Here is a 14,185-nt window from a genome sequence, read left to right on the forward strand (position 1 = left end):
GTCATTACCTCATGGCTTTTTAGATTAAAATACAGACCAATTTAAAATGGAATGAATGAATGTAAAGAATACATTCACCTGTCCTAAGGTCAGGTGAATACACTGCACAACCTGCTGTTTTCTACTGTCTCAATGTCCTGGTTTTCTCATTAACATATACTTGGCTTTATATATTGTAAATAGTAGTTGGTCTTTAGAAGCATTCATGATTATTCTACTGGCACACACAGTGGGGATTAGAACTGACAGATTCCCTACAGAGTAGTTAATACCCTGGACCACAAAAAATACAAGCCTGTAGTGACATTAATGCAAGTGAAGTAGCTACTTATCAATTGGCTGCTGTAAGTGCAAGTCACACACACACACACACACACACACACACTTCACCAAAAGTTGGAAGCTCACACTACCCAGGAGGCCTTTGGCATACTCACCTGGAGCACTGTAGGGTTCCTGAAACTGCCGTAACCAATATCAAAAGTTAAAAGCTGAAAACATAATCTACATCTGAAATAAAAACACAAGGTAACATGAAAATATATCTTCTTTGCTACACTTACTCTATTACTTAGTGTTGTATTGTTAATCATTACCATAATAAAAAATAATTATTATTATCATAATTGAAAATGACATGTAACTGATTCATAGATTTGGAATCTGTTTTGTTTCCTACATAAAATGCAAAAATATCCAAGTGATTCACGACACATTAAATTATGAATGAAATTATTCCATGAAAATCTTAATATGGAAAAGAAAGCTCTAGTTTAGGCACTTATTCACATGTAAAGTGTAATAAATTAATGTACCTCTCTTTTTGGGTATATCAGATTTAAAATTTCGTTGGAACAAAGGCAATAAGTGATACTCAAATAAGCTGATACATGAGGATACAGTTATCGAATTTAGTTAAGAAAGGTTTTGATTTTCTTCTCTGCATTTTGAAATCACTGGGATATTTGAAAACAAATTTATTATGTAGAAGTAAGGTTATACCTAGTTAAAATTTAGTGTATATGATAAAATAGCTGAACTTGAAGGAAAACTGTAGTTTAAAATTAATTTTGAAAATTGTATTTTTATTCCCTGTCACTCTTATGTGAATACTAACAAGTGTGTTACGTGCTCTGTAGTTTCAGGATCTATAGTCATATTTGTTTAGAAGATCATATCTGTATACTGATGTAAAATTTTCCAAGTACCACCAACTGTGATAATTAAGATGTATTTTCACTAGCATTTTCAGAAGATAGGGTTTTATTTAACTAGAATTTATTTTTACCTATAGAAGTTCTTTGGTCCCAAAGTAGATGTCTCTCTGAACACCTCAGCCGCCAGTAGGAGTTTGCTAATAGCTTCCTTCATGTTGTCAAATGCCTGCAGAGGTGAAGTGGCCCTTAGGAATGTCTCAAAAAATGTCTGCAGCTGGAAACAAAGTAAAAGATTCATACATTAAAATGCCATTCTTTACTTGTCTATCATGTTCAAGGCCACTGACCAAATGTGAAGGATCCTTTTGTATGTCTCTTGGTCACTCTCAAAAAAATCTCCCTGAATAGGAAAGTTAGATAGTCTACAATTTAAATATTTTATAATTTAAATGGCAAGGTAAAAGAGAAAGGCTTAAATATCTTGTGATTTGAATTACTTTCACAATAATTACTCCATTTCACTTTTCTCATTTCCTAGAACCTAATCATGAAAAGTACAGTGGAATTTACATAACAAGGCTTGTGAACACAACACCCAGCTTTAATTCATGAGTCTACTAACAAGGGAATTGGACTCACCACTCACTGCTTTGAATCTTTGTGTCCTTTCTTTAAAATGGAGTTAATATCTATCAATAAGAAAGTCATGAAGTCAAAGCGAAAGGAAATGTATTTGAAGGCATCTTCTAAGTATGCCATTCAAATCTTCACTTTTTTTTTGGTTATTACCAATTTTCTGCATGTGTCAGAATAAAAACAGCTTTGCAAAGTTGTTTCTTCATTGCATTTTTCTCTGTGAGATCTTCCCCTAGAGAAGTCGAAGAGTCTCAGTGTTCTTATAACATTTTAAGATTTCATGTTCATGCAGAGGGTGAGGCAAAAAGGGAAGATGACATTCAGGGTTAGCCCCCTTGCAAATACTATCATTAATTTCATAAACAGTTATTTTTATTTGTTTAAAATATTAAAAACAATCACAAAACAAAATTACCTTTTAAGAATGCTTAGCATGAAAGTGCAAGTCAATATTTTTAAAAAGTATAAAAGAACCCTCAATGATTCATAGCCCTTCTCTCCATAAACATACTGTTTCAAAGAGGAAGAACAAAAAATATTTTTTGAAAAAACATGCAGCAGGTATTCTATTAATGTTTTTGAAAGAACAGAGTAAATCTATCAGAACTACATAAGATTGGGAAGTAGAAAACATTTGTTGCTATGATAATGAAGGACAAATATTGGTCCAAATTGTCTAAGGAAAATGGTAACTGTATCTGTAAAATGTGCAAGCAAAATTTCCCCAAGATAAACAAATACTGACTTCATAAACTTTTAACAGCTGAAAACCAGAAACCTAATGAGACTACACATTAAGACCATAAGAATATATCATCAACACTTGGCAAGTGGTATGTTTTTCCATTTTACTAAGGAAAATGAATGTAGTGATTGTATAATTAAAAGAAAGCAAATTAATGCAACACTAAAAATGTTAACACCCTTGAGTCAAAATAGAATAACATTACGGTTTCTAAACAAATTGTTCATAATATCTTACTCAGGTCATCATATTATCTAAAAAAGGTTATTAATGATGGTGTTGTATTTGCCCATTTTACATAAGATTAACAATATAACAGAGCTGAAAATGTCTGTGTAGCATATAAGATATAAGTGATTGAATATCAGATTATATCCTCCATGGAGAAGAATAACTGGAAAATTACTTTCTTAGAGTTGTATTCATTCTAATGAGGAAATGGTTATTTCTTAGTTTCTGACTGTAACAATAAGCATTTCATACAGAGTGCTATTTAATTCATTCATCCTATTCAACTTTAGGTGAGAATTCTAGCCCGCACTCTGTGCCTTATGGGGCAAGTTGTTTAACACAGTGGTAGCTCTACTCTATAGACCCTGGAGGCGAAAAGTCCCAGGTTCAAACTTAGTTCTGTGCTACACTTTTGAACCTTTGTGGGATTAATGACAATACCTTTTGTATAGAGTTATTTAAATTATGTAGTATAGTGGCAAGCAAACTTCATATGCCTGAAACAAAAATAGAGTCACACACACATTTAATTATCAAGTTTTAATAAGTCTCTCAAAGAGAACACAACTTTTCTATCACTCCTTACAACTAATTCCCTTAGAGTAGGAGGGAGAACGATTTGTGCTGGATTATACTGCAATTTATTATTTGAATTGTATTTTCTTGGTCAGATTTTATGAGTTCTGTGCATCTCAGTGTTCTCAGATGCACAATGACAGAAGTGTGCTTGGAGATCTCATCAGACAATGTCAAATCTGAAGATATTACTTGGTATTAATTCCATCGAAAGCCATCAGAACCTGAAAAGCACATTTCACCCAGGAGCTTTCTTAACTCAAGCACAAATATCTGAAGAGCAACTTCACCTTGGCTGCTGATTTGAAATAATATATAAGTTCAAATATCAAGAAGACTTCTCTTTATATATTGCATCACTTTTAAAAATATCAAAGTTAAATAAGTAAAAGAATATAAGTTCCTAAGGAAATCTCAAGACTTTTTATCTGACATGTAACTATTTTATGGACTCTAAGTTTTCCCACTTCAATGTGACAATGAAATACAAATTTAATGGAAAGTAAACTGTATAGAAAATGACCTTGTAAGATCATGATTATAAAACCAGACAGCTAAAACATCACAGTTTATTTGTACTTGTGTGAAATTCAAGCAATCACCAGTGAGACATTGACATTTTCACAATATCAATCTATTCAAGCAACTTATTGGAAAACAAGGAGATGGACCAAAATTATCAGTTAAAAATGGTGACAAGAGGAACTGAGGATGAACCTAAAAGCGTTTATAAGAAAGGCTGAACTATAAATTTGACATCTTAAAATACTTCCAAAGTGCTCTAATCATCCACTCATTCCCCTACCTTGCATTTCACACTTGATTAGGCAAATTCGACATGTGTCATTCATTCTGGTTGAACCTGATGACCTTGTCTGCTCTTATCACTAGACTGTGAAATAGTTTAGGCCAGAAACTGTGTCATTTATCTGCATTCCCAGTGCCTAACATACAGTAAGTATTCAGTAAACGTTGAATAAATAATCTTAACTATGACATTACAGAAACCACAAAGACCTTATGACAAAAATTGCTTACTGTCACTTCTGGATGACATAATTTTCAAACGGCACATTGGGCTGAGGGTTGTAGGTCAGCAGCAGAGCATAAGATCATGGGTTTAATTCTTAGCACTTCACACATATGTACACACACACACACACACACATACACAATCCACCATATTTATTTTCTGCTTCCATCTCATGAGAAAGGATGTACATTTTTCTGATGACCTTTGAAAGCTAGAAGATTACAACTGTTTGAGAAGATTTTTGAGGTAATAAAACAATACAACTGAGCAAAACATGAAAACCAATGTTAGTATTTTTTTTAAAGTAATGTCTTTGGCTAACTGGGAAATTATAGTAGAACACTAATATTTCAGTATTTTGGACTTTGGGTAATGTTTGATAGCATTGTACCTTTCTAAAGTTTACTAGAATTTCTGCCAGTGTGAGAAAAATTTTAGTCTTCTTTGATTACAAGAATACTAGTATTAAAAATTATTTTGCTTCAAATTTGTGAAAAGAGATGACCAATATTGCTAGGGGCTAGCCTCAGACCATGATCCTCCAATTTATGCCTCCCATGTAGCTGGGATTACAGGTAAGAGACACTCTGCATGCCCCTGGGCAATGATTCTCTTTAAATTATCCATGTGTCTGTAGAACCCTTGGAAAGTCTTCATGGATCTCCAAGGGCACCTAATATCCAACTTGATGATCACAGTACCCATGTGGCTGGCTCAGAGGAAGGCATCTGCATATATCGTAGGGCTGATATGCTAGTGAGAGTCTATGCCCCTGAGATAGTCTCCTTCTTATTTTAAACAGATGTTACTGGGGGGAAGGGAGGTCAGATATCTAAAAACAGGAGGAAAAGATGCACTGTGAAAGGAAGAAAAATAACTAAATTACAAATTTAAGTAGTTATATAATTTTTATTTAGTACACATGTTATCTGACTATAATTCAACATTGTATTTAACACTGACATTATATGGTAGATGTGATTTGTTTTGTTTGTAGTCATAGCAATGTTATGATGACAAGAATGGCACTTATCCTCATTTCATAGACGAAGAAACTGAAGGTTGGGAGTGTGAGTTACGTGTGTAAGGTTTGATAACCGGGTAATCAATATGGATGTTGAAGACTGCGTGGCTAAAAGCCTCAGTAGTAATTCTGTCCTTGTGCCTTTGATTATACTGCTCTGAGGAATGTGGACACATCCTAAAATTAAGAAGAATGAATCATTTATATTTTACTTCCATGGAAAATGAATTTGAAACTGTCATAATTTTCAAGCACATGCCTTCATAACCACACGTCTAAAATATCAGTTCAACAACTTGAGCGTTCATGTAGTCTAATTATCTTTTGGAAAAACAAAGATGTTTTGGTAACTTAAATTGCTTGGGTCAAGGAAAAATTTCTTGTTAAACCAAATGATTTAAGAACATAAATATTCTCATCATTTGTTTCAGTTCATTGAAAATTGGCTTGCTTTAGGGTAAACCACAAAAAAACTAAATTAGCTGAACCTAAATTAGGATACTTTTTACTCATTCCTTGGAATTAAACCAAAAATTCAATATTGAAATAAGTTTCATGCTTACAGTGACATGAATAAATTTATTCATTCATACTTTTAATAATCCTAGGCTTTAAAGCACATATTAAACATGGAAATTCATAATATAGGTTCTGTGTGATTTAAGCACTTTCAGAGTTGAAAATTTTGAATTTTCCCATAAGAATATGAGAGAATTGATCAGAAGCAGAATAGAAAAATACAAAAGGCTGTGAAGAGCATGAAAAATGAACTATTTGCTTTGAACAGTAGAACCTTGATTGCATTATATTCAACCTTTTCAGAGAACTGGTAGGTTTTCTTTATTATCCTTTTTGGAATCTCTCAGTGGGATATAAAGGAGAAGAGAGATTTAACGTAAAGAACAAAAGCTAGAGTAGTAAAGATTTTATCATTGAACTCTATGTACTGCCTACTCATTTTCTTTACAGGAATGCCATTGTTTGAGTAGGTCATAACAATTTCCTTTAAAGTTTAACATGCAAGCCTTTTTAAAGCTTCAATAAAATAAGGTCTGACAGCTCATTTGAAACCTTTCCATCTTTTATTATTTGCCATGGCTAGAAAATGCCATTTAAGTTGGTAATACTTGTAACCGGTAATATTTGTGACAGTACAATTCACAAATAGGGACGCACCTGGCAGAAAGATCCCTATTTCATGTACCTATAAGCATTCTTGAAAGAGTGAGGAAATAAAGGGCAATATTTATATTTAGATTCTGGATATTTTATGCAAGTTGTCTAACTTAGGTTTTGTTAAGTCTCATGGTCAAACACACACAAAAAATGTATTCCTCATAAAAATTATGGATTCTGGTTGTGCAATAAAGAAAATGACAGAACAGTTAACCCTGACTTATGAGTTGCTTCAGTGTTAAAGTCTGTTGAATCAATAGTAGACTTATTTCACTATTCTTCTGTATTTTGATACCGCTGATGTCAATTACATTTCTCTTGAACTAAACAAAATCCATCATTTTATGTATGACATATTAAAGAAGCATGTAGTTATTATGCATAATTTAAAAGTTTATGATTTAGTATGTAGTCAAAAATATGTTATTTACCTGAAATTAGCATCTTTTTATTGTGTACTGAGGACTAACTATTGACTTCCCTGTACTCAACAATTGTCTTTTTCATTGCTGCTGAGTCATCTGTATGAAATCCAGTTTGAAACATGTTTTCCACATCAGATAGGATAGAAATCCCCAGTATTCATAGAAGGAGTTAGTAAAATAAACAATAGAAGTTCTGTTATTCTTTTTGTTGCAAAGTGAATTGTTTGTATGTGGGAATTCAACCAGTGGTAAATAAAATTATTAAACATATTTTTAATTTAAGAAAAACCAAATGTATATTCCTTTGCTAATCTTTTCACATATAGCCAAGACCTTTTATTTGCCTGTAGGTGAACTAATTGTAATTGCAAGTCATCTAAGTAATAGAAAACTCCCCATAAGCTATTGATTTAACTGCAATTAGAACAAGAACATACAGACATTTGCAAAGAACTCTCAGGGCAGGATCCTTCTAGGCTTTACAATTCCTTCACAAATGTCTGAAGATTGTTATACCTGCACTTACTTCACCTGAAATGTTTTAATGTGATTTTCCTATATTGATTTTGTAAGAATGAAATCAATAATGTGGGGAACAAACTTGAATACAGCATGCTTGCCTCAGGCATTGAGCTGTGTGTTCAGCAATCAGCATGCTTTATGAAAGGAATGCAAATGGTTGCTTAGTACAAGTTGTCCATGGGTAAGACAGAAACTGACTTCTAATCCTCACTGACTTTTAGTAGCTCTGTCATCTCTGCCAAATCATGAATCTTCATTTTCTCATCCATAGAGTGTACATAAATATATCACTGAGGCTTCTTAAAAGTTTCAGATAAGATCATATATGAGAAGACATTCAAAGGTATAAAATGACAATTGCTTTACATTTTACAATCCATGAAGTTAAAGCTATTAATCTGATTTCAGCCACCCCACAAATATCTTCCTTCCCTCCCTCCTTCCTCCCTCCCTTCCTTTCTCCCTTCCTTCCTTTCTTCTTTCTTATGTTAGTCAGCTTTTCATTGCCATGATAAAATATCTGAGAAAATCAGTTTAAATAAGGTATGTTAGTTCCTTTTGTATGGCTGTGACAGACTATCTGACATAAAGTATTTAAGGAGAGGAAAGATTTATTTGAGGGCTTAGTCTGTCATGGAGGGAAGGGTCTGGTAAAGTGGAGAATTTCACATCACTGCACTCAGGAGGAAGGGTAAAGGGAATACAGAAAGGAGTCAGAGCAACTTATAGTCGCCAAGGATATACTCCCATTGACCTACTTCCTCCAACTAGGCCCCACCTTCTACCTTTCACCACCTCCTAATAATGCTATCATACTATGAATCTATCAAGTGATTAATCCATTTATGAGGTCAGAGACCTCAGAGTCTAATCTCTGGAAATGTCTTCCCAGATACACCCAGAAGTGTGCTTTTCTAATCTCCAAGGTATTACCCAGTCTAATCAAAGTTGACAATTAAAATCAGCCATCCTAAGAGGAAAGATTCCTTTAGCTTCACAGTTTTAGAGGTTTCTGTCCGTCCATGGTCACTTGTCTCCATTGTTTTTGGGCTATGGTGAGGCAGAACATCATGGTAGATAGCATATAGTAGATGGAACAACACTGCTCATCCGTGGCAGTCAGAAGTTAAGAGAAAGGAAGAGAGAGGAAGGAGCAAGGGACAAGATATAGCCCCCAAAGACATGCCTCCAATAACCTACTTCCTTCAACTCCCCTTGCCATCCTATAGTAATGATCATTCACTATTAATCCATCAATGGACTAGCCCATGTTGAGGTTAGAGCCCTCCGGACCCACTTATCTCTGAACACTACTGCACTGAGCTACATCTTCAACACATGTCTTTGGAGGGCATTCCAGATCCAAGCCATAACACTTTCCCATCCATTCCACTTGAAGCCACCCTAAGCTTCTCCCAACTTCCATAGACATACAAACTCTAGCTAAATGAGACAACTCATACTTTTGAGACTATAACTTATGTTTTTGCTTGCAGTTTATGTTTGCACAGCAAATGTAGACAACTCCTCCCCATCTCTAAAGAACTATTCATTCTTCCAATTCAGCTAAAATACTACCCATTCTGTGAAATCTACCTCTCTTTCCCTAAACCAAATAATTCTCTCCTATTCTTTGCTATCACAGCAAATCAGACCCATTTATTTCACTCTGTTCTACATTAGAGTTATTTATAATGTATTTGTGTCCCCCCACTGAAGGGTTTTTTAAAAGAGCCGGTGTTTCTCTTTTGAGTTGCTCTGCAGTTTGTCCAGCATATCATAAACATCATTTGGTCAGTTTAGAAATACAACTGAGTTGAATTAACTAGGAACGATCGCTGAAATATTCAATATTGTTTTTCCTTGGTTTTCTTTGGGGAGGAGAGTCCATGATTAAACAAAAAAGTCCTATGCATGCCAGAAAATATAGATTAAATGCATTAATTTCCCACCAATTTATTGTGAGGAAATTACATTGTTTTTACACCTTATTTGGTGAAGGACATACAACCATTAGAAAATCATTGTCTTCTGCCAGAGAAACCATCAGACAAGATACCCTTCTCCTCTTGTCTATGGTTTGTTCCCTCTAATTTAAATATTTCCCCATCTTCACACTTATTGTCCATCCCTATCAGAGCTTTTGTCTAAGATGAAAAATTTTTCTCACTAGTGTGCTGTATTGCAAAAGACAAAAAAAAACCCATAAATTTTTCCCCCCCACCCCAGTATACACATCTCTTTACAGTGTAAATTTGCAGCTTTTTTTGCATTGAGAGATGGAGGCTATTTCCTGACTCTTTGAATCTTGTCTTATCTGTGTGAGGTTCTTTAGTGAATGGAACATTAACAAATGTGGTACAAACTATTTTTGCTTCTATTTCTAGGATTACTAGGAATAAATTACTGAAAACTGAGTGATTTAAAACAACAGAAATGTATATCTCACAGTTCTGGAAGCTAAAAGTCTGAAGTCAAGGTATCCACAGAACCATGTTTCCTCTGAAAGCTCTAGGAGACAGTCTATCCTCTTCTGGTTTCTGTTGGCATTCCTTGGCTTTGAGTACAAAATTTTAATCTCTTGATCCATCTTCATACAACCTTATCTTCTCTGTGTCTGTTCTTCTTCTGTGTCACTTCTCCCTCTGACTTTCTGTTCTAAGGATATATATATCATTGGATTTAGGGCCAGCAGGATAACTCTCAGCAGGAAGGTCTCATGTTGAGATCTTTAATTTCATCTGCCTAGAAACTTTGTCCAAATAAGGTCAAGTTCACAAATTCTAGGAGTTTGGGCATGGGCATTTCTTTCTACTACAAAAAAACAAAAGTTTAAAAATAGCTTGATCTTTGGGACCTGTTCCCTTGTTATTCTTAGGAACCCTGACACTGCTACTATGTGACAAAACATTGAATAGCTTGCTGGATGATGGAAGTCATGTGAACAAGTTGTTTCCATGGCCCTGACACTCAGCCAACAGCCAGGCCTCTGGGTGAAGCCAGGCTAGACCATCCAGCCCTAGCAGAACCACCAGCTTCCTGCAGAAGTGAGTTGCATAGCTGCCTAGCCAACTGGAGGTGTGGGTCAAGCAATAGGGTACCTGCTTCCTGTTGCTTCTGATTTGGGTTCTCCATTTCAAATTCTCCCAACTTCACTTTGGCTTCTATCCCAAATACTGAATAAATTTAACTTTTTTAAAGTGGACACTTTCCCAACCATCTTTTCACCTTCTTTTACTTATCATCCTATTCATTTCATTCTTAACTAGGTTAAAATCTATAACTATTTGTAATTTAATATGTGTATAATAATTTTTATCCACCTTTATCTATCATTCCACCTGAGAATAAATTTCACAGAAGCAGTGATTTTTCTTGTTTATACTATGCCACTGTAGCCTAACATAATGTCCAGCAAATGGGACGTCTCAGTAAATGTCTTAGAAGGAATTTGGAAAACCCTCATTTAACCTATAGGGAAAGCATTCCTGTGTTTCAGATGCATAAAGTGCTCAGAGAGGTGGAAAGATTTGACTATGGTCATACAGTTTGGTCAGGGACTCTGCTTCCACACTTCCTCAGCCCTCTAAAGGCAGAACCTAGAGATTTTTCTTTTCTGTCCTGCATATCAAATACTATAGTTCTCACATGAGTGATTTATTTTTTCTGTCCTCTAGAGTACAAATGCAATTGAAGATTTGGTTATTTACCCAGCCTGAAAGGAGTCATCATTGTCCTATTCATATTTTAAATCACATTTCTTTTTACTTTACCAGTAACTCCTTGAAAGCATGAAGATGAAATATATTTCCTTACCATAATGTTCTTCTTCTGTGGCTTCTGGGTGTAGATGATGACTTGACTCTGTGACTTGAATGCATATTCTTCATGTAGATGAACTGGTCAATCAAATACATGGGAAAATTCTCACACCTTTCAAATATATATGAAAAAAATCTACTAGAAATTGTTCTACTAGAAATGTCCACCAAAGCATCCATTTAGAATAGTCCTTCTCAAAGGAAGCTCAAAAACCTGAAATTATTGTATCCTAGATGAGACACCACACATGAATATGGGTATGGATATATAAACAAGGGGATGCCTAGAATTTCCTCTCCTATTTGCAATTCATTTGTGCAAATTTTAAAGCTCTTCTTTATAGAGAATGTAAGAACTGGGTACACAGGCTTCTTACAGAGTGTGAGAAGACAGATGTATGAGACAGAAGATGGAGTGAGGTATATGGGAATGCACTCTATCAGCCAATAAGGAAGGAAGAGGGTGGCTGTCTAAGATGAAGATGATCCATAAAGATATGGCTAGCAAAAACAATTAAGTGTGCCTCTTTACTGAAGTTAGGCATAGAATGCAGCACTATGCATGTGTGTAGAATCCTAAGAAAGAATCCATCTCTGTCTGCTTTGGTAGTACTCAGAGAAATGAAAGATACATTTTAGTTGCATATTACAATAATAGATCATATGCATGATTCTCAGGAATTTTGGTTAACAATAGATCTGAGGTTCAGCTTGAAATCAAAAGAAGTAACACAAATGATACATGGATAAAAGTTATACTTTCTTAGATGCTGAATTTAAAATACCATTACTAGCTTTATAGTAATTTAAAAAACCCTCGCATGTGGAAAAATCTTCCTAAATAGAAAAAGAATGTCCAATGACTGATAAATGCTGAAATGATCCCAAATAATTTTGTGGCCTAGGCAATTTAAATTGCACTGAAGAATTGCCATTGTGCAGAATCTCTACTTAGCAATATACCTTCCTACAGAAATTATGGATAATCAAGTAACTTTAAAAAGTAAACATGTACAATACCGTGAAAGAAGGTTAAAGAATTATTATCTAAGTATTTGTGCCTTTTTTGTACTTTTTTTCTCCCAACATAAGACAGTTCACACCATTAGTGCAACACCAAAACATACCACTTGGGGGCAGTATAGTAACTTTTTTGTTTCATGAAGCTATGTTGATTTGCTTGGTGACAAAAGATTGCTGTTTCTTCCCATTTTAAACCACATTTTAATGTATGGGAGAGAAAAGGCTGTATTTTATTTTAAATTTCAATGCATAAATCACATAAGACAAATGCAAGTCAGATTTTCTCCTGAAGGGAGAAAAATTCTGTCTGCTTTTAGCAGATAAATCAGTTTCACTTAGTTGGCACATTTGAGGGTATTTTATATTTAGAATTTGTCACAGCCTTTGAGACAGATCACAAGGAATAATGGAAATTGTTAACAGAAATGTAAAAATGACAAACATGTAATAAGTTTCAAAATGTACTGAAAGCAAAAAATTATTTTGTTCCTCTACTGTAACTAAAAATGTGAATATCATTTATCTTCCCCACTGGGTACATTTTCTGCAATAAACTTAAGCATTGAAGTGATTATTTGGGGGGACACTTACTGCCACTGTCTTCAGTGCTATTACTTTCCAGTCACAAACCACCTTGTAAGGAGTAATTTTATTACAAATTATTCTGATCAACAGTTTGATGATTGGAGTACTTATTCCAACCCGTTTTTGTCCCATGTCTGCTGAAGTACAGTATTAGGCAGTAAAGGTTTGTTTCCTCTTTAAATGAAGAATAAACATAGTCTCTTCTTTCAAGAATTCCAAACACCTTAAGCAAGTACATTTTCCTTGGTTAATTTTCTTTGTTCTCTCGATTCCTTGCTGATTTTCCCTTATTTTTTCTCTCCCAACATATTTTCCTGTCAGCAGGTGATTATTTAACATGACCACAGTGACAGAAAGCTCAAATGACCCTGGTTGTCACATTCTAAGGCTCGAGATTTATAAAATTCAATTCAGTAACTCTCTAGGAGCCTGCATGGAAATGAAAAATTCAGGCAACTTGTAGGAAGTTTTGTCTTAATTCCTGGGTCTATTACCCAAAGATCCATATTAACAGTTCTTTTTCATATGGAGGGTACTGAAGAGAGGACTACAGCTGATCATTTCTGAACATCATTCTGGCTTAGCTAGCTCATTTACGTAAAACAAATAGTGGCTGGAGACCTTAGGGAGGAAAGCGGGCAAGGAAAGGTTGTTTGATGATTCAGCGCTAAATTATAGGTGGACACGAGCTAGAGGTACTGGTGTGCGCTGTACTGTGACTAAAGATACCAACAATTCCCTGTACATTCAAAAAGCTAGAAGAAAATATTTTTAATTTTTCACCATAAAGAAATGATAAATGGTGGCCTACACTGTATTCCCAGCTACTTAGGAGGCTGACAGGATTGTGGTTTGAGGCCAGACTGGGCATAACTCTCGTACATACCTGAAAAATAAATGCAAAAGGACAGTCGGGGGAGTGATTCAAGTGGTAGAGGAACCTGAGTTCATTCCCTTGTACTGACCCCCCCGAAAGATAAAAACTTAAAAACTACACAATATATACATGTATCAGAATATCACATAGAACCACATATATGCACAATTTTTGTTGTTTTATGCCAGTCAAAAATAAATTTAGAAGTAAAAATAAAATAAATATTAATGAAGGAATAAGATTTTGAAAAATTGTTCTTTATGGGTATCTAAAATGTTTTGAACATCGCTTATATTAGTCTTCTTTTCCTGTGTTCATTTTTTACTGTAAATGCTTGGTTATTTTATAAACTTG

The 14,185-nt window shown here is 34.6% G+C and overlaps 1 protein-coding gene across 1 annotated transcript in view; it reads right to left on the bottom strand.

Annotated features, from left to right (window-relative positions):
- Positions 1–14,185, bottom strand: part of Cped1 (cadherin like and PC-esterase domain containing 1) — a 248,918-nt gene that overhangs the window by 136,655 nt on the left and 98,078 nt on the right. Inside the window, exons 8-9 of the mRNA XM_074064410.1 lie at positions 1,289–1,431; positions 438–510 (exon numbers count right to left, since the gene is read on the bottom strand). Coding sequence (XP_073920511.1) covers positions 438–510; positions 1,289–1,431 — 216 coding nt within the window. The remainder of the gene's footprint in view (positions 1–437; positions 511–1,288; positions 1,432–14,185) is intronic.

This window comes from Castor canadensis, chromosome 2, assembly GCF_047511655.1.
Source record: "Castor canadensis chromosome 2, mCasCan1.hap1v2, whole genome shotgun sequence".
In the NCBI taxonomy this organism is placed as follows: domain Eukaryota; kingdom Metazoa; phylum Chordata; class Mammalia; order Rodentia; family Castoridae; genus Castor; species Castor canadensis.